The sequence below is a fragment of the Poecilia reticulata genome, chromosome 14 (assembly GCF_904066995.2).
Source record: "Poecilia reticulata chromosome 14, P_reticulata-male-v2, whole genome shotgun sequence".
NCBI lineage: Eukaryota > Metazoa > Chordata > Actinopteri > Cyprinodontiformes > Poeciliidae > Poecilia > Poecilia reticulata.
In genome coordinates this window covers 13855419-13875922 of record NC_088843.1, presented here as the reverse complement: position 1 = coordinate 13875922, position 20504 = coordinate 13855419, and the positions used below count along the sequence as shown (strand labels likewise).

The 20504-nt window shown below is 39.0% G+C and overlaps 1 protein-coding gene across 2 annotated transcripts in view; it reads left to right on the top strand.

Annotated features, from left to right (window-relative positions):
* The window catches only part of pcdh1a (protocadherin 1a), a 127988-nt gene that overhangs the window by 77838 nt on the left and 29646 nt on the right, over positions 1 to 20504 (top strand). Inside the window, exon 4 of one of the 2 annotated variants that reach the window (XM_008427816.3) lies at positions 10672 to 10891. The exons of the other annotated variant lie outside the window; for it this stretch is intronic. Within the exon in view, the coding sequence (XP_008426038.1) occupies positions 10672 to 10891 (220 nt within the window). The remainder of the gene's footprint in view (positions 1 to 10671; positions 10892 to 20504) is intronic. 2 annotated transcript variants of the gene reach the window in all.

Genomic DNA, 20504 nt, shown 5'->3' with positions numbered 1-20504 from the left:
AAGAAAAGGAAAAAAAAGAGGAAGAGAGAGAGAGAGAGAGAATGCTCCTGAACAGGCACAGGCGCTGAAGAATGCAAATCCAGTCTTGCCTATCAAGACCATTAAGGTCTGTGTGATTGTTTTTTAATGCATTCACTCCAGCCCTTCCCCCCTCCAGCCCCTCCCCGTCTCCTTTCTCTCTCCATTTACTGTATACGAACAAAGGGACTTCTGGTCTTTATCCACCCCCCATCAATCCACCCCACTCCTCCAATCTCCTTCTCTTGTCTGATCACTTCATCCTCCACCCCAACCCTTGCTGACTCCTCTGCAACCCCCCCTCCCCCCTCCATCCCTCCACCCCACCTCACGCTTATGTTCCTCCCCCTCCTCCCCCCTATCCAGTGTGTCCCCTAGTTTTCTGGTAGCTGTGTCTCTTTGATAATCCAAGACTCTTTGAAGACTCCAATTCCACGCTGCTTGCCTCGGAGCTATTGCACCTACAAAAACAACCGTGTGCATGCGTGTGTGTGTGTGCGCGTGTGTGTTAAAAAAAGAGAAAGAGCAGTAGATGAGATGAGAATGGAGGACATAATGGTGATATGGGAAATAAAAAACAGTTCCATGTGAATTTCCTTTGCAACTGCTTTAGTCTTTATGGTTTTATGCTTGCTGCGTACACTGAGAGGTGCACTTCTTCATTGTCATATTTGTTGGTGCAGCTCATTTTTTTTCTTCTGCCTTCAGAGGCAGCAGCTCATTGATTCCCGCATACACGCCAAAATGTCAGCGCCAGGATGTACCCGCAAAGACTGGAACTAAAAAGGACATGCTGACTCCCGCTCTGATTTAAAACTACAAATACTGAAAAAAAAATAAAAAATAAGAAAAAGAAAAACAAAATTCATATTTGCCTTTTTAAATTTAAGCAGTGTTTTTCTCTACTTCTTCCTGGCTAAACCCAATTAAAATAATCGTCGCAAACATTTTCCTTCTTTGTTTTGCCTCTTTCTCTTACCTTTCCTTCAGACTATCCCCTCCGCGCTTATGTCTCCCACATCTTTATTGTCTTAGTCCCAAATTGTAGTGCCTCTCCCCTCCGTCTCAGTCTTCAGCCCTCCCTCCCCTTCTTTTTTTTTTTTTGTCTCTGTCATTCCGCCTCTCTTTGGCACAGGAGCTTGGCATTGGGATTTAGAAGAAATTGAATTGAATTATGAAGGAATTTCTCTGCAGCACGATTGGCATCATTTCCTCCACACAATGGAACATCATTCTCATATCTTTCAGTGTGAGGGAATGACAATAGGCCGTGCACCATTCTTTCTCTCATCCTTTTAAATTGAATTTTTCATATCACAGGGGCACTGAGACATCAGCCGTTTCCTTTAACATGGGCAGAAAACCCATTTCATAATATCAGAGCGAGGCACACACAACTGTGATTCAATGGGAAGGAGTCTGCCTTTCAGCACCGGTGCACATACGATATACCTAACTCAGTATTGATAAACAGGGCCACATGAGTTAGCCGCAGCTTGAAAAGTTGATGCTTCGGCAGGGAGGCCGTGTGACAGATTTTGTGGACTACACTCGGTGATAATTCACTTCATATCCATCTGCATGTTTTTTTTTTTTTGTATAAAACATCCAGTGCCAATCAGAAGTTTGCATAGACTTATCATTGTCAAGGATGTCATTAATTTTGGCTTTTAGTTTGCAGTTAAAGATACCACACAAAATAAACATCCATCCATCCATCCATTTTCTTTACACCCTTGTCCCTCCGTGGGGTCGGGAGGGTTGCTGGTGCCTATCTCCAGCTAGCGTGCCGGGCGAGAGGCGGGGTCACCCTGGACAGGTCGCCAGTCTGTCGCAGGGCAACACAGAGACACACAGGACAAACAACCATCCACACACACACTCACACCTAGGGACAATTTGGAGAGGCCAATTAACCTGACAGTCATGTTTTTGGACTGTGGGAGGAAACCGGAGTACCCGGAGAAAACCCACGCATGCACAGGGAGAACATGCAAACTCCATGCAGAAAGACCAGGGCCGGGAATCGAACCCAGAACCTTCTTCTTGCTGCAAGGCAACAGCTCTACAAAATAAACAATTTAAGATAAAAAAAATTATATATATATATATATATATATATATATATATATATATATATATATATATATATATATATATATATATATATATATATTGCCCATGCTTGAAATTAGAGAAATGGTCAAAGTGGCTGGGAAGAGGGAAGTCTGGGCCTCTCAGTTTAGGCTGCTACTCCGCGACCCAACTAATGGATGGGCAAACTTTCATAACAAGTTCCACATTCATCGCAAGTCTTTGTGAATCTAGAGAAAAGTTTTATGTAAAGAAGACAAACATCATGCTATATTATTTTGGAGTCAAGGTAAGGCTTTCAGGTCGAAGAACTATGGACTAAATGCCAAGCATATCTGGAGTAGCATCATGCTGAGAGTGAGTTTCGGTTTTTGCATGGTAAAAGTTTGATGGAATAATGAAGATTATCCCCCAAATGTGTTAATGTCATCTGAAATCAGCTACTAAAGGGTTGAAGAAGGACAAATTGATGCTTTGGCAAAACACAATCCGAAACACATGAGAAATGTTTTTTTTTTATTTTTTTGATTTAGCAAAACAAGCTAACATTAAGATTCTGGGATGACCTACTCTCTGTTAAGCCAGAGTTCAGTTAAATATTAGCATAGGAGTGCATATTTATTTGGGTCAAAATAAATAATTTAAACATTTTTTGAAGTAGGGGAAATTGACAGTAAACTCACACCTTTTATATAATTTCTGTTTTATTAAATTATTTTTGTTTAAGTGTGAGACCACTATAATAAAACATTTTTAAAAATGCATAATGAAATGTCCATGATTAGCAAGACATTCACAGGTAAATCATCGAATCAACCCCCTGTCGCTCCTTATTTCATGGTCCTCCTATAATAGGAAAAAATATTGTTTATTCCTAATTATTTTGTAGATGAAGCCAATTCAGTAATAATTGTGGGAGGTCTTTTTTATTTATTAATCAGTTATCTAAAATGCAGACATGTTTGCTTGTGCTTCCACAAGTGTAAATTCTTATATTCAGTTCACTTCATTGGCAACGGTGGAGGAACTTGAGCAACACCTCAGCGTAATAAAAAATTTAACTGAAAACATTTGTCAACACTTCACCTGTGAAGACTACAACATTTCTCACTGGACACAGAATAGAACAACAACTTTTACTCAACGTTACACCGCTGCCAATTCATCTCCTGGAAACGCACTATTGTTTTTTGTTTTTTTTCCCCGATACAGTGTTGGAATATAGAGCAGTAAACTGAAATTCATTTAGATTTATGTATTGGATGCATCCTTTTTTTAAAAATTATTATACACCAGTTTAGCATATCTTTTTATGCAAAATATGGATTACTAGATTGATTAAAAGGATTATTTGAATGTTTTAATTAAATATGATACAAATATGTTTTGGGGGCGCAGTAGGAATAGCATAAATGGAAATGCAATCAGAGTTGTATCAAGTTTACAGTCAGACAATTTAGATTAAAATTCATTGGTTAATGTAATTCATTAAGCTTGGAATCTCAAGTTAGATGCTAGCAAAATAATAACAACAGCAATAGTAATAGTAATTAATAATATCACCCTGCAACCCACATGGCATGTGTTTTTTGTCCAGAAGTACACAAAATCAAGCAGTTTTCTATTCTAGAGCCGTGCAGTACATTTGTAATCAGCAAGACTTGGCCGGGTGACAGGGCACCTGATGGCAGAGAGGTCTCAGATTCCTCCATGGCAGTCTGAATGAAGGGGGGCGAAACTCGATGCAACATGATAGCGCGGCAGTAGTGGAGACCTGCTATCCCAGCAGGAATCCGTACTGCAAATCAGCAGTTGTAAAAGAGATGCTGGTCACCAAGATGTTATCCTGGCTGCTTACGCCGAGGGTTTGGCCCTCGCATTCCTTGCTGGGTTGGCTTAAAGCTTTTGGAGCCAGATATCAGCCTCAAATGTTTCTAAGTAAATGAACTACTGGTGCCTTGGAATAAATCAGACTATCATTAAAAAGTTAATTTATTTCTGTAATTTGATTCAAAAAGTGAAGCCCATAAATTACACAGATTCATTACTTACAGGGTGATATATTTCAAGAATGTAGTTTTTTCAATTTTGATTATCATTAGCTTGTAGCTAATTAACTCCCCTGAGAAAGTGCCATCTCTGTTCCAAAAATGTTATTTAATATAAGCACACAGACAACGTTGCCTATTGCTAAGTAGACATCAGCAATTGTTTACAATGTGCAATTTCCCAGCATATTCATGGAAAGTTCAGTGGAAGGAGAGAGTGTTTCAAGGGTCACCGTGAGCAGATGTATGGCGGACAGGGAGTACAACTATGGCCGTCCTTGCTTTAAACCAATTCCAGAACCAGAGACGTCAAAGAAATCTAACTTGTGTGGAAGAGGAAATGAACTGTTAGTGAGTGGTTCAATCGTATTTTCAGATTAAGGTCATTTGTTAAAATTTCATTCGAAAATCGGGTTACCAGAGTCTGGATGAAGAGTGGAAGGGCACATAAACCAAGCTGCTTGAGGTCCAGTGTAAAGTATCCAATATTCTGAGGAAGTCTTATGTAATTTTCAAGTTTTCTGATGAAAAAAAAATATATATATATAATAATAATTTCAACCCAGCCTTTAATGCACTTTTAATTTGAAATTATATGATGCAAATATTCCTAGCCAACTTCTACATGACATATATCATAACTTGCAATCATGCGCTTAATTTTATTTCACTCCTTATCAGTTCCAATTTCAGGCCAGATTATGGCACCGTTTTGTTGCCTGCTCTCGACTTTGTATCAGATTTGCCTTTATCTGATACGTCGAAATATGTTTTAGACAGAACAATATCGTCTGTGGGAACACACACTTAGAAGTGGTTGGAAAGCATGATCGTGAAGGATATCAGGACAATTACGGCGGCAGTTTTAGTGAGCGACGGCAGGTGTGGAAACTGGGTTGGAAAATTAAACAAAGGTGAAGTAGAAAAAAAAGAAAATGTTGGGGATTCCAACAAAGACCAGAGATAAAAGCTGAACTGCTTGAGGTTTATTTCTCTCTCTCGTGCGCTTTCTCTCTCTCTCTCTCTCTCTGTCTCTCTCTTTTTCTCTCTCTCTCTCTAAAGCCAGAAATGAGCAAACAAAATCCAAAACTTCATGTCACACTTTGCAGGAAAGTTTCTGGTGATAACAAGCAAATGTTTCTGTGGAGCTTGCCAGTTGTATAAAAGTTCTCAGAGAATTTCAATCCTTTCTCCTGCCGTCTTGCCAGAGTCAGGCGGATTCTCCTCTGTCTCTGCCAATTCTTCAGTTGCTGAAGTCATAAACATGGTTCATGTGTGACAGCCACTGTTTTAGGTTAACTACTAAAGCACAACAGAGAGGATTGAGGGAGGAGCCTGGAACAGGTCATTTGTAGATTATGATATCAAAACCACACAATAAAACATTTGGTCATACGAATATGCAATATAAATGTTAACAGCACAAAAACTGAAAACGTGACATTTTAAAATGTTAGAATGTTAATAAGTAATGTCACGCCCTCGTGTTTATTCCTACATAAAATTATTAAAATCGCACATGACATATTTCATTAGGTGCACATAATTAGATCTTTGTGAGATTTTTTGGTAACACTTTATTTGAAGGGGTGTGCATAAGACTAACATGGCTCTGTCATAAACTTGAACACGAAGGAGTCTTCATGAATGTTTATGACTGTTGTCATGAAGGGTCATTTGGTAAATAATGACACCTATAATGCAAAGTTGTACTAAGAGTTGCAATAAAAATTTGTTAAAATCATCAACTTGGAATTATTCGATATAAATAGTAACACTTTTAATGCAAAGTTGTACTAAAACTTCTTTTAAAAGTTCATTAAAAACATCAACTTGCACTAAAAGTGTCATTATCTCCAGAATGACACTTCATGACAACAGTCACAGACATTCACCAAGTCGCCTTCATGTTTATGACAGTATTATGCACAACCCTTCAAATAAAGTGTTACAGATTTTTGTTATGTCAACCTGAGGGATTTAGTTTGGCATGCTTCTTTCTGACTGTTGAGGTATGATTGAACACCAGGCCTTCAGAAGGAAGAGTGCAGCAGCCTTTGAGTCTGGTCAGATATTAAAAGAGGCCTCCAAGAATTCAAAATTAGCCATTCTGCTGTACAGACAAGAGTCTGCAAAATAAACAAGACATCCTGCTCTGCAAATGAGTGAGCAGCCGTTCTTAAACGAGAGCTTGCAAGCTTTTTTTCTGTTTGAGTTTACAAAACTGTCTGTTTGCTTCACGAGGTCTTGAAGCAATGTAAAAAAAAAAAATTTGGTGATAAAACATGTTTTCCAGACACTATGAAGAGTATTTATGGGGTCTGCAGTTTCTTCAAAGGTTTTAGTGACACTGGTGGCCTTTGTTCATTTGCAGCTAAACAGGAAGAAGGGCAGAGACAGACGACATGCAGCGAACGGAATCTAACCATGATTTAAGCCTTTGCATACCCGCTCCACCACTGAGCCTAAGGGCACCATTCTTTACCAAAAATCGTAAATAAAAGAAGAGAAAATTATGTTAATTTGTACATTTCCAAACTAAATAGCTTTCTTAGTCACTTTCATTTTTTTTTTTTTTTTTACTTGACCACAGCGTTCTGCATATGGTAATGTAATAAAGGCATAAAAACATTGTTATCTAATTGGCAGCTTCTGTTTCTAACTGAATATCAATAGGCTTGAAATTACCCTGTGGCACTGCAGTATGGATAATATTTTTTGGCAGTCTTACGAAAAGAAAAAAAACAACAAAAAAAAAAATCTGGGCTCGAGGTAGGCAGTGGATTTTTGCTTTTTATTACAGCATTAAAATGTGTCTTGTTCCTCCATGCAAAGACACAATCCAGCTGTATCTTTCCATCTGCTTTGGGATTGCTTTATTACAAACGAGGTCATTTTAGCTCAATCTAAATGGGGTTATGAAGTCAGATGTCACAGTTAATGTCCCTTCTCCCGTTCTCAGCGCCACAGCTTCTTGCTCCTACAACAATGCCCAAACAACCCCGCTCTCCCCGCCTGCAGTCTCCCAGAATCTAATCCGTCTGCCTGTCCCCTCCAGCCAAAGCGATGTCCGTGTCTGCCTGACCAACTCCCACAATCCCGCTCAGCCTCCTCTTTCCATCCTTCCGTCTTGCTGCATCCCTGCAGCCCCCCAAGGCCTGGCAAAAGATTTTTATTTTTTTTTCTCTCTTTTTTTTTCCGACTTAAATGAGAATCTATTTAACATCTCTGCAGCTTTAGTTAGTTATCATACCATGCTGACTCTTTGGAGTGATGCCTGGAGGAGAAGTTTAAGCTTGAATCCATATTTGAGCAGCTAAATAGCACCTAAAATTCACATATTTATGGGAGCGCCCAATCATTTTAAGAATGGACACCATTGGCATATGTAATCTGTCAGGTGGAGCCACATTAGTCGGCTTCGGAAGACAGATTCATATTCATCTGATGTGCTGCTGCCTACTGTTTACTGCTGCATGTTCCTGGCTAGTTTGGAATTATTTAAAATAGTCCATGAAATGCATGTACTTCTTGGGTATTAAAGTGTGTTCTTGAGAATGAAGCAGAGTTACTAAGCACATATTTGTACAAGACTAGATGTACCAATGACAGAGCATAATTTAAACCAAAGAAAACAAGCTACAATCTCCCGATGCCCTATTTTCTCTTTGTTTGAGAACCCTACATGCAAATATGCCGCTGAAAAAGAAAAAAAGTAGCACAATTTTCCTGTGTGAAACGGCTCTGTTTCACATTTTTCCTGTTGCGTTCTGCGCCTTGCAAAAACTATCCAACCCCTTCCTTTCCACCATGTTACAATTGCAACCTTCAATGTGCACAAAACCTGATTTTTGATTCAGACATCAGCACAAAGCACGGTGCATAATCACACGGTAGAGGAATAATTGTATGACGAAAAATAAGAAAACGTGGCATACATATGCATTCGAGCCCCTGCACTTTGACTCGTCTACACAAACTCCAGTGGAACCAATTGCCTTCAACGGACGCCTAAACTGTACATAGAGTTCACGTTTGCAATTGGAAGTGCATAAATCCAACTGTTGTGTGAAAGCCTCAGAGGTTTGTTACAGGACATTAGTAAACAAACAGCAAGATCAAGAATTCAGGTTGTAGAGATATTTCAGCCAAAGTTCTGTTCTAAAACTATAATCCAACCTTTGAACATCTGACAGCGAAGGGTTAAATACATCGTTCAAAAATATTCATTATTGCGTACAACTGTGAAACTATCAAAACTTGACGGCCCAGGCTGCTGAAGACTGGAACCCGGGGTGTCGATTCGCCTTTCAACAGCACAATAAGAATTGGAATAGTTTAGATCAAACCTTAGTGATGCTGTTCAAGCAAATCAAACTGCAAATCTGAGCCAAGACTCGAAGAGAGCTCTCACTCCATTATATCTGAATTTTGGCAAAGAAAAATCATAAAAGCCCCCAGTCCCTTCATATGCTGTGTACATAATACTTATTTAACAACAAGCATCTATTTTTTTTTTCCTTCCACTTCGCAATCGTGCACAACTCGTGTGTTGGTAGTTTGCGTAAAATCCTATGAAAACATATTGAGGTTTGCGATTGCAAGCAGAAGAAGTTCAACACTTTTGCAAGGCACTGTAATGTTGCCGTTAAATGAAAAACCCAACGTTTTCAACCCAGTAGCATGTGCAGTTTCATTGACTGGACTCTGTTCTAGTACCTCCGTCAGAAAAGGAGGGGTGAAGGCAGATAAAATCGCTCACTGCTCCAGTACTTTAATAATCTTTATTTCACTACAGATGCATTGTTTGTGTGTGTGTAAAAAGAAAGATGACGGGAAGACGCACAGGCTCCTGGAAACATTGCAAGCCTACTGATGGCATTAGGGTTTTGATGGCTCTTACCTGAGCTTTAAAAGCATTTCTTTTCTTTACCGTTTGCTCGAAAAGTGGTAAAATGGTAAAAAAAAAAAAAAAAAAAAAATAGTGCAGGCCGTTCGTATTGATCGGGGCTGACCGGTAGAGCCGAAGCAGGCCTGTTCTGCTGTATCAGTGCTTTCCTGACTTTTACGAGAGGTGCTCGTGTGTGGGTGTGAGGAGGGGGAGTGGCCTGCAAGCAAGACCACGCGCGCCCTGCAAGGAGTCATCTTTCTGTTGTGGATCGGTGGTAAGTAGCCATTAGTAAACCGATCTTTGGATGAGGAAATTTAATGGTCTCCTAACTGTATTTACAAGCCGTTCAATTTGATAAAGGGTGCGATCTCCAATGATTCACCGCGCGCCGCTGCGCTCCGTTCCTCTTCAAGCAATCGCATTCTGGAATTCATCTTTTTATATTGTTTGTTCATTTCACTGTTTTAATCTTTAATTAAACCTTATCGGCATAAAACAACAAAAAAAAGATAACTCGTTCTAACGTTTGCATAATGAAGCCAGTCCCAAACTGTTTTCTCAGTGCTCTTCTGAGGTTCTTTTTTTTTTTTTTTTTGTTACACTTATTTAGAGCCTCTTGGGAATTGTGTTAAATTGTGAAAATATTATTTGGGCTTTTTTTTTTCTTTTGCTGGTTTAAACATCAAACGGTGCGGAAGAAGAAATTGGGGGGGTTCTATGGAGGGGGATATTAAAATGTGTTGCGAGGAAGAAGCTCACTGGGGCTACTGATTAGCGCACCAATCACTGTCATCAGAATTCATTTGGTGGTGACAGATTTAGAAAATGAATCCTCTAACTGACTAATGATCATAATAACAGCTATGAAAATATGTTTGACGCTTCTCGGGTTCTGCTATCCCCCGCACACCCCGGCGATGTTTGTCTTTTAATGTTTGCGTTCAGGTTCATACATATGAATAGGTAGGTATTGCCTCTGCAGGTAAACATCTCATATGTACACGCTTTATTCACAACACTCCAGCCATTTGCACAATGGTTTTATGTACACAAAACATAGGCAGGGTTTCAAAATTAATATGGCAAAATGATTTCTTTAAAACATGGGTGCTGTTTTCAAGTGGGTTGACTTAATTTATGCTTTATTTTTCAGATAATAACCGACTTTCAACCTTCTTGATATTAACACTAATGATATTTAATATGTTTCAGTCTTTGCCCCCTATTTACACATTCAAGTCTTCTGAGTTGGTGTGGAGTTTTTGTGATAGTTTATTCATCTCTGCTGCTACCAATTTGCACATTCTTATTACAGAAATAAATATCCCAATTCTCTTCACATATTTATACCTTATGTAAAATTTAGAATAATAATAGTGCAAAAGACCTTTTAATATTTAATAGCGTTTTAATATTTGATACTATTTCCTAACTTTTTGGTGAGGGAACTTTACAGAGAGCGGTGTTCGGTGATGCTAAATGGAGCGATTTCAGGTATAACATTTGCCGCTGGGGAGCGATTCACTGCAGAGACAACAGAACTGGAAAATGTAGTCGGAAGCCATGTTTGCTTATGTTAGGAAAAAAAAAAAGAAACATCTGTTGCTTTGTGTTTTGCAGCATCCCCATCGTCGCGTGACCTTTTCCACCGCCAACCCCGTGCAGGACCTGCAGGACGCCTCGCAGCACAGCTACTACGACAGCGGCTTAGAGGAGTCGGAGACCCCCAGTAGCAAGTCCTCATCTGGTCCTCGCATCGGACCCCTGACCCTGCCCGAGGACCACTACGAGAGGACCACCCCAGATGGCAGCATTGGAGAAACAGAGCACCCAGAAAACGGTACAGTGCTGAGCTTCGTGGTGTGCCTTGTCTTGTGTTATTTTCTAATTTTTGCACAGTCTTATGCTCCAGTGTGCTCCAGTGGGGTTTAATTTCATTGGTTCATGCAAAGTGGAGCATAACTGTGAAGTGAAAGAAAACTATTATCGTGATTCCAAGTCATTTGTAATGCTGAAGCGTCTTAGTCAAAGTGTCAAAGTAATAAAAAAATATTTTTTAGAATAGTACTGAGTTAAAGTCACAACTATCAAACATCTTCTGTTTATAAAAATGTTGAAATTAGAAGTGCTTTGCTCAGAACTTAAGTTTAAACTTTGATCATTTTAATGAGTTTAGTTTCATTGTTGTGCTGGTAAACTTAAATCCCAGTCTTAAGTCTTTTGCAGGTTCCATCATGTTTTGATTCTCTTACCACTTCTCCAATTTCTGCTGGGCTTCTTCTACTTTCTGTTGGATAAAAACATACCAAAACCATAAATCTGCCTTCTTCGTGTTTCACTGAATGCTGTGAAGTTAAAGTTTTGCACAGTCAGAGCAAAAAGTTTATTTCTGATCTCATCTAACCAGGCATTGTGACTCAAACGCATTAGTTTTTACTGCTAATGTGAGTAAAAACTCACATTAGCAATATTTAATCAACTACAAAAAAACAAACAAAAAAAACAACAAAATGTGGAATTCAGGAAACTTGTCGATTTGAACAACATTGTTGGGTCGAAACACCTTTTCAAAGCTGAAACCCAGAGGATAACAATCAGGGCCATGAAGAAATGGCAGTCTCTATCAACAGATGCTTCTGAATCATGCTAAACATGGTTGGCCAGATAAAATCAACAACAGTGACCTTTGGAAATAGACAAACCAGCTGCCTGTGTGGGGAGATTGGGAGGGAGACGTTGGCTGTGGAATTGCAATACTCCTTTCCAGCCCACTTATAAAATCACTAGACAAGCTGTGACTTGGAGCCCCACAGGAAGGAGGAAGATAGGATTCCCTCAAAATAGCTGGCAGTAGGATTTGGACACAAACATCAAGAGATTGGGCTACACAAGGAACCAACTAGAGAAGAGGGCAAAGTTGGAAATCACTCAGTCTTCTACCCGGGGGCAAGAAGCAGGCTTGGCGGTCATCTGGCTTCCTTTCAATGATGTCTTTATTCTTTCTGCTTTTCCATAAAAGCCAGTTTCTTGGAGTAGATTGTGAACAAGATCGTCCCATTAACGGGTTCTTCCACATGAGCTGTGGCTCTCTGCAACTCCTCCCAAATTATCTTTGGGGTCTTTGCTGCTTCTTTTATCAATTCCTCTTTCTGCCCATGCAGGAGAATGGCCACTTGGAAGGTTTGCAGTTGTCATTCAAAAAAAAAAAAAAAGAAAGAAAAAAAGAAGTAAATTCAATCCAATCATTCAAACAAATTCCAAGACAGTTACAAATTGATCGTATCTGTCAAACAATGCATTCAACTTTAAACGATTTTCTAGGGAAACCCGGCAGATTGAATTAAGTCACCGACTTGAAGCAATCATTCATGCTAAAAGCAATGATGTATTTTATATATTACAAAAAAAATAAAAAATAATCTTAAAACAGTTAGTGACAATAGGAGCTCCTTTTGTGGCTTCATCTGGAAGAGAAACAAAACTAACCACATCAGATCTGAAGCTGTTTTCAAGTCTGTAGGATGAAAGAAAGAACATAAGAAAAGCCAATTGCTATTGAGAGGGACACGATGCACGCCTCACAGACTAACACCGGGAGCATGATAACTAAAAGATCTGTTTCCCATTCTACCCTTAGCAACTCCAGGAACCACCAGTAAACCTGCAGTCTGACAGCAAGGTGCTCTGTTAGGAACAAACGAAACAATCGGATCCCTGACATTTGGAGCTTGATTATAGTTAAGGGATCTATTCTGGATTTAGGAGGGAGCCAATGAAGAAATAAAAGAGGGCAAACATGATCGCTCTCTTGAAGTAGTAATTTTCATCAGAACTCTTGCCATATAGGAAAGGGAATTGGGTCAAGCACCGAGCCCTGTGGATCTCAACATGTAACCCCGGAGTGTGAAGAGGGTTTATCACCTACTCCCAACGAGATGGGATGTGTCGTAAGAATTAAACACGCGCAGTGTTCCTCTCCGGATCCCCACATTATGTTCAAGCCAAGTAAATGTCGTAGTTGACTGTAAGACACATCAAAGCTTGCGAGCACGAGAAACTGAAAAAAGTTGAAGACGTACGAATTGTTTATCATGTTATTATTTTTAAGGACAGGTGTGTCTGAGGGATGTTTTTGTGCTCTGGAGTCATTTCGTAGTGCAGATATTCTCACCTGTGCATCGAGTGTGTTTGTTGTTGACTGTGTGAAAACTTGTTTTTTAAGCAGATCTGTGCCTTTTTGAGTGTTTGTGTGAGTGGGTGTGTGTGTGCGTGTGTGTGTGAGTGTTGTCTAAGCAGTGCCTCCATCCCCCCTCATCAGCAGGTCCTCTGTCAGACATCCTTAATGACCCTCTCTCGCAAGTGTGCTAATTAAAAAAGCTCAACTAATGGAGCATTTGCCCTCTAAATAAATCTGACCCATGACATCCCGGCAGACAACACAATGTTTGGCTGTGGGTGGACACAAGCTACACAGCAGCTTAGGTCTGCAGGTGCCATTATTTCTGTGCACAATAATCCCTATAGAAGCTGATGATCTCAGCGGATGTCCATTAGAAAAAGAAAAAAATGTCACAACCAACCACTAACCATGTACTACCTGAAGCTGCCAAACATAATCCAGTACTTATTTATTACCAATGCTAGCGAATCACATGGTATATTTCCAGTTTTCGACATACCGGTATTTCACTGCTGGGGAAGAGCAGCTCACCTCTCTCATTATGTTTTTATATCACTGCTTTGTTGCATTAATGTGGTTTTATCTCATCATCATGCAGGGCTTTTTCTTTTTGTGCATAGGTTATCAGTTTTGAGGGTAAGCCTTTTCCCAGAGTCCCTTAAGAGCTACAATTAAACGAATAGCAGCAATAAGACTGATGCTATGATATTCTTGGAAAGTTACAAATGTACACTGAAAATCGAGAATTCAGTCAATTTTTATGTTATTTTTTTTTATAGAACACTTTTTTCACAATGCTAAATGTAACGCAAAGTACTTTACAGGAGATAAACAAAGGAAATTCAACATACAATTTTCAGTCAGTTTTACACATTATTGGTGAAGCTTTTAACATAAAATGAAAAGAGTCAAAAACAAGAAAGAAATGTTCAAATGAAATTTCACGTCTAATTGAATTTGTAAGTCAACATGACTTTGAAGGTTAGTTAGGTGGGCAGGCGGTTTAAAATATCTGCATCATTACCATTTCTTTCCTTAGACAAACACTGCTTGCAATCCTGCACGCATTTGTTTGTTGTTGGCTTTGAGGCAGTTGCAACTAGAACTATATATAACTATATATATATATATATATATATATATATATACAATAAAAACGTACTCAGTTCCCTGGGTAGGCTATATATTGTATATTATTTCAATTGGTTTGTTTCTTTATCAAAAAAAAAAAAAAAACTACAATAAATGTATTTAATGGATAAGTGCAACATTTAGTGTTTGAGTATTAGATCAAGTGAATAAAAACAAAACGTAAAAATATGACTAGGCTTTCAGAGTGGGTCAAGAGGGTGCTGACAGTTCATCTCGCTATAACACTTTTATAGTAAAACTGTTGTAAGGTAACATAAATAAGCTTTCTCTTATTTCAGCTGTTTTTGACCCTCCATTGTAACTTTTTTATCACAGCAAAGACACTAAGAGAGTTATCTACTGCATAACAGGTACAATATTAACTGCTACTGATCTCTTCAGAGATAATAATCCACGTCAGATTATCTGAACAACCTTATTAAAAGGTGGGGGGGGGGTTGTCTAAGGTAATTTGACATAAAGCTAATTGTACGGGTGTATAATTTCCACCTTCTACCTGATATTTTCAGGGCTTCTCTGTTATCTATGCATGCAACAAAATCTTTGACTTCTTCAAGGCAAAGCGATGTAGGAGCCTGTTGAGGGATCAAAGAATAAAACGTGTCACCGTCACGGCAGAACAGCAGACGGCAGGGTTCTATTATTAGTCCAGCAACTTGCGTTGTGATGCATGGACTGTTTATTTGACAGCTGGGTAGAGTCTGGTTATTTAGTTTATTTATCTCTTTTGGAAATGCTTGTGTCCATTAGAGACACCGTACTTCTAGAATGGAGTTGGTGGTGGCTGTGCAGGAGAGGATAAGTCTTGCCAATATTGCCTTTCCCTCTGGCCCAGTGGAGGTCAGAGATTGCTTCAGAACCCATTAAATAGATTTAGTCATTCCATATACAGGCTTGCTGGTCACCCAAGAGCCAGGAGCTGATCATTTCCATTTTCTCCATATCCTCAGCATGTGAAAGACGTGCATTTTTCCCCCCTCCATTGTTTCTGTTGTTGTGCCTGTTTATTGTGCTATTCCCATCTGCAAAACACAGAGGTTTTTTTTTTTTTTTGTGAGACTGGGTGCTCTTTGTTGTCAGCAGCAGGAGAACAAGATTGTGAGAGGAGATGGAGCAGTTAAAGAATGAAAAGGTGGCACAAGATGGTTGGGGGGGAGGTGGAGAATATGTAATGTTCTGACAGGGAGTGGGGGACTGAGCGCCCTCAACAAAGAGGCAAAGCCCACAACATGAGCACATACGGCGGAAAGATGCAGAGATAAACTGCTAACCAAGGATAGACCTAATTAAAATGTGATTCCCACCTCTGGGAGATAACACAGAGCCCACATAAAATGAGAGATTAGACGGGAAAGGAGAAATCAAATGAGACGCAGGAATTCCTCCCCAGCTCCACCTGAATTGTGACATGAAGTCTTTTTTAAGCGCTTGAGTGGCAGAGTGACAGGTTGTACCGGCGCAAAGCTTTATTCATTGCAGTAAAGATGACTGACAAGCAAAAAATGGGGAGGAGAGCACGATGTGTCACTCCATTTAAGTTGGATAAAACGCAATATATAAACCCCAGACTGTCAGCTTTTGCATCACCGGGCCCTGGAAATATTGACATGGATGTGTGTTTAGTCATACCAGGGAAATTTTGACAATTGGGAATCTACATTTTGAGAAACTGCTGGTGCTTCGCAGTGGAACATGACGTTCTCAGAACCCATTTTAGTTTTGCCGGTTAACAAAGCGATGCTTGCAGTCAGGCGCAGCTCGCCTGCAGTTAGAATTAACTTATTGGTCCTTGGGGTTTTAGCAATGTCTTTATCAATGGCACAGATCTCGTACAGTGAAAATAATTTCCATATGTGGTGTATTAGCTGAATATATTATTAGCTATGAGCGTACATGGGCTGGTATGAGGTCCTCACAGTATGTTAATGAAAAAAATAATACCCTGATTTTTTTTTTTAGAGACATGGTATTATCACAAAGATTTTATCAAAAAAAATCACATGATCTATTTGCTTATACTACAACTTCTAAAACTGCACATTAATTGTTTCTGTTATAATACATGACATTTATTTCTTTAAATTTCTTTTTGATTCATAGACTTGATAGGAGTGAAGTTGGTGTCACCATTAGGTCACTTATAATGTATGTACAGTTCATGTGCATCGGGATCAATGGTGTAAAGATCACACTGGGCAGCTGAGATAAGCTGAGTCTTCATCACCGCAGACAGAGCATCCGTATTGTGTAACATGACAATTAGTTTCCTTGTTGAGCTACTTGTGTGACATTTCAGTAGCTTTTGCTCTGACTTTGTTGCATTTATGTGATTATATGCAGGCTAGATTATATGCTGATTTAATAAAAATGTGAATTACAGCCAATTGATGGGACTTATTTTTGTTTTACTTATTTGCATAAGTAAAACACAATTAGCTAGAGGATAAACCAAGCAGAGAGCTTGGTAAGAAACAAGCCAACTGCAGATTGCTAACTGTAACTTCAAAATGGCATTATTTTAAGAGGATTTCTAGAAGTAACATCTTAACTTTTAAGCATATTTTAATTTACATTCAGGATTCACATTAATTAAAATAAGTTAACTTTACTTCCTTCCTGAGTAGCTTAGTTAAACATAACTGTCAACTTGTCTGTACTTTGTGCCTTTAGCCTTTTAGCATATGCATGAGCATTTAATTGATCTTATATGAAACATTTTGTGTGTTAGGCTCTGTAATAAGCATCATAAGTGTTAGTGAGAACATGTTTTATTGGGATATGATTTTCTCCCAACCCAAACTTCCTTAAATATACACTCGCCTGATAGAGCTGGTCGTGGGTAAGAACAGTTTGATTTAAATTCCCTAAATAATAAACATGTCAGGTTTTGAGGTATTTTCCTGACCAACACGTAGAACTGCACAACGGACGGCAGAATGCAAAGTGATTTATTTACAGTATTTACCAGAAATATGAGTACTACTAGGAGGGATTTTTTTTTTTTTTTTCTCAGACGGTGGTTCCGGAAGAAGAGCACTTAGATTGGGCGAGAAATAAAAATGATGAAGAATAATAACAGGAGGTACTGAAATAAGAATGGCTGGATGGCTGGAAGGGTAGAAGGATGTAGGTGAGGGAGGAATGATGATCCTACAGTGGTGGAGTGTGAATGGAGATGTCTCGATGAGGGTTTTTGTTCGAGAGGTGGTTTTTGTTGGAGGAATTGCAGGCAGATGTGCAGTTTGCAGCAGGCCAGCAGGGATCCTCTGTTATGAGAAAAGACTCACAGATATACAAAACCACTCTCACTTACCGGAATCATGAGAACACATTAAGCTAGTTTTACAAACCGGTTTCTTTCGTAGGTTTCCTGAAAAGGCTTAGAAGAAATAAATAATAATTCATGAATCCTTGAAGTGAAAAGTGATACCTGCCACAAAACATAAAGTATGATTAGTTGACTAATACTTTTCTGACAGCCTGACCACTAATAATGCATTGAACTTAAATTCACTGACATGAGATTTGTTTCCTCATCTTTAGACGTTTGGCACTTTTTAAGGTATAAAACTGAAATGATTCCAATTGAAACATTTTAGTCCTGAAAAAGACTACAGAAAACTTGCAGAGATCAGTGTCACTCATTTAGTTTCTTTGCCAAGACATTTCAACCCACTAACTCGTTGATGTAGAAGGAAAAAAAAATGTGTGGAAACAAACAACACCCTGCAGAAACAAGTGAGGTTAGCGCTCTACGCTGTTGCTCTGCTCTCTGCAAAAAGGACAAAACTCCAATCACTCCGATACATTCTCTAGCATCTCATTAAAAGAACTTTAAATCATGAAAACCGTAACATCTAGGTGCTTTTGAAAACGTTATTAAAACCTTGGTATGATACTAGAAGTCAAGCTATAGGTAGTTATGTTTTTATCTGGTGCAAGACGTCCTGAATTTGCACTCATTTGAAGAGTTTTGCAAATTGATGAAATATAATCTTGTAGTGATGAAAGTTCTGCTTTTTTCAAGCTTGGCCCCCAAAGAAGAGCCGTCTTCTTGGGCTCCCAAAAGGTTTTTAATTTATTGTTATTTGTTACCTGACTGGGTAAATATGGATGTTCTGGATGTTCATAAAGCTTTTTGCATTTAACGTCTTTACGAAAAGCCCTGCACTTCACCTACGTTTATGTATTTGTCCTGTTACCGAAACCTGCATTCTTACCCTTGCAAATTATTTTAATCAAACTTTCAATTCTCATTTAACGCAAAAACAAATGAAAAACATACATTGTTATATTGTATATGTAATACAAAATGAGAACTGAGCTCCTTCGATTCACTACAGAACTGATTTATTTGAGCTGGACTCATCACTACTAGCTTAGACAATGTTTGTGTTTTTGTGTGTTTGTGTGTGCGTGTGTGTGCGTGTGGGGGTGTGTGCACGTGTGTGTGCGTGTGTGCGTGGTCAGTCACAGTCTCAGCTTGATTGAATCTGACATCAACACAGCCCATGATGGACTTTGGCTATTAAAATAAGCAAAACAATTCCAATCAAAGTAATAAAATTTTCAATATAGATGCTTCCTTATCTGCAGAAATTAATTTCTGGATTTTTTTTTTCTATGTGCCCAAGCACCTCTCACATTTCCTAATTCTTATCTTCACATAGTTATAGTGCTCTCCGTTTCAGTTGGCCTGTGTTTATTTCTCATTCCTCTTTTAGTGCATGGAGCATCAAGGATTGTGTATATACACCCTATGCCTGCCTACCATGAGTGTGTTTGTGTGGTGGAAGTGTTTGTTAGCAGTGGGTGTGTGTTGGGGGGGTTATGAAGGAGGTCGCATCACAACCCAAATGTGTAAATCAATTTGATTACAGTGCCATTTAACTTTAATAGGCTCTGATCATAATCAGTGAGCTCTGTAATTCCCTTTAAATTGATTGCTTCACACAACATGAAAACTGCTTATCTTATATATTTGGTTGGTGTCAAGATTCATGATTTATCATGCACCGTAATCACATCAGACAAACGGTGACTGGTTTCTTAGTGAGTCTGTTTGTGTTTCAGGCAGTTCTGGTCAGATTTTAATTTGCAATGGTGTCAGTTTGTTGTGTTGTATTTCAGAGAGAAATGACTATTTAGTGGCTTTTCTTTAAAATGCTCACTAAAAAATAAAGTAAAAGGTAGCCACACCCCTTGAACCTTTTTGAATCGTCACATTACAAAAGCAAACTTAAAAGTTCCATTTTGGGATTTTACCTGACAGACCATAAGTGACAAATCTAAGGATTCATGTTTTTCCATAATAATTTTAAATAAATATCATCTGAACCCACTTATCCTTGTGGAGTGACAGAGGGGCTGTTGTCTATATTCAGCAGTCAATGTGCAAAACGCTCGGTTCACCCTCAGAAGGTCGAAAGTCTTCACAGAGACACATAGGTCAAACAACCATACAGACACACACACGCACGCACACACCCACGCCCCACCCCCCCCCCACACACACACACACCAAGGACAATTTAGAGAGACAAATTAACTTAACAATCATGGTTTTGGATTGTTGGAGTACCCAGAAGGAACCCATGCATGTACAGGGAGAACATGCAAACTCAATGCAGAAAGACCCCAGACTGGGATTTGAACCCAGAACATTTCCACCTTGCTGCAGGGCAAAAGTGCTACCAATTTTGTTTCTGTTTAGCTGGAGAAACTTATGACACATCCACACATTGACATGTTCTACTCACAACTGGATTAGCATCAGCAGATATCGGTTCTGCAAGATGATAAGGCTTCAGTCATCTTTTATTTATTTATTTGTCACATGGTCTTTTATTCACTTTCATTAATTATGTATTATAAGGGATACACCAAAGACATTTCTTCCCCATTTTATATCATTTTATTTTATTAAACAAGTCTTTTTTTTTCTTCTTGCACTCCAGAACACACTTGGAATCCGATAACAGACATCTTCAGTAGCCTGATTTAACCTCTCGACTTATCTGGGTCCAGCGATGTGCCCCGTCTCTCTACTTGGGGGCACACATCACACATTTGACGATCAATCCCTTTGTGTTCAGCCCAGGCTCAGCAATAATCACTCCTC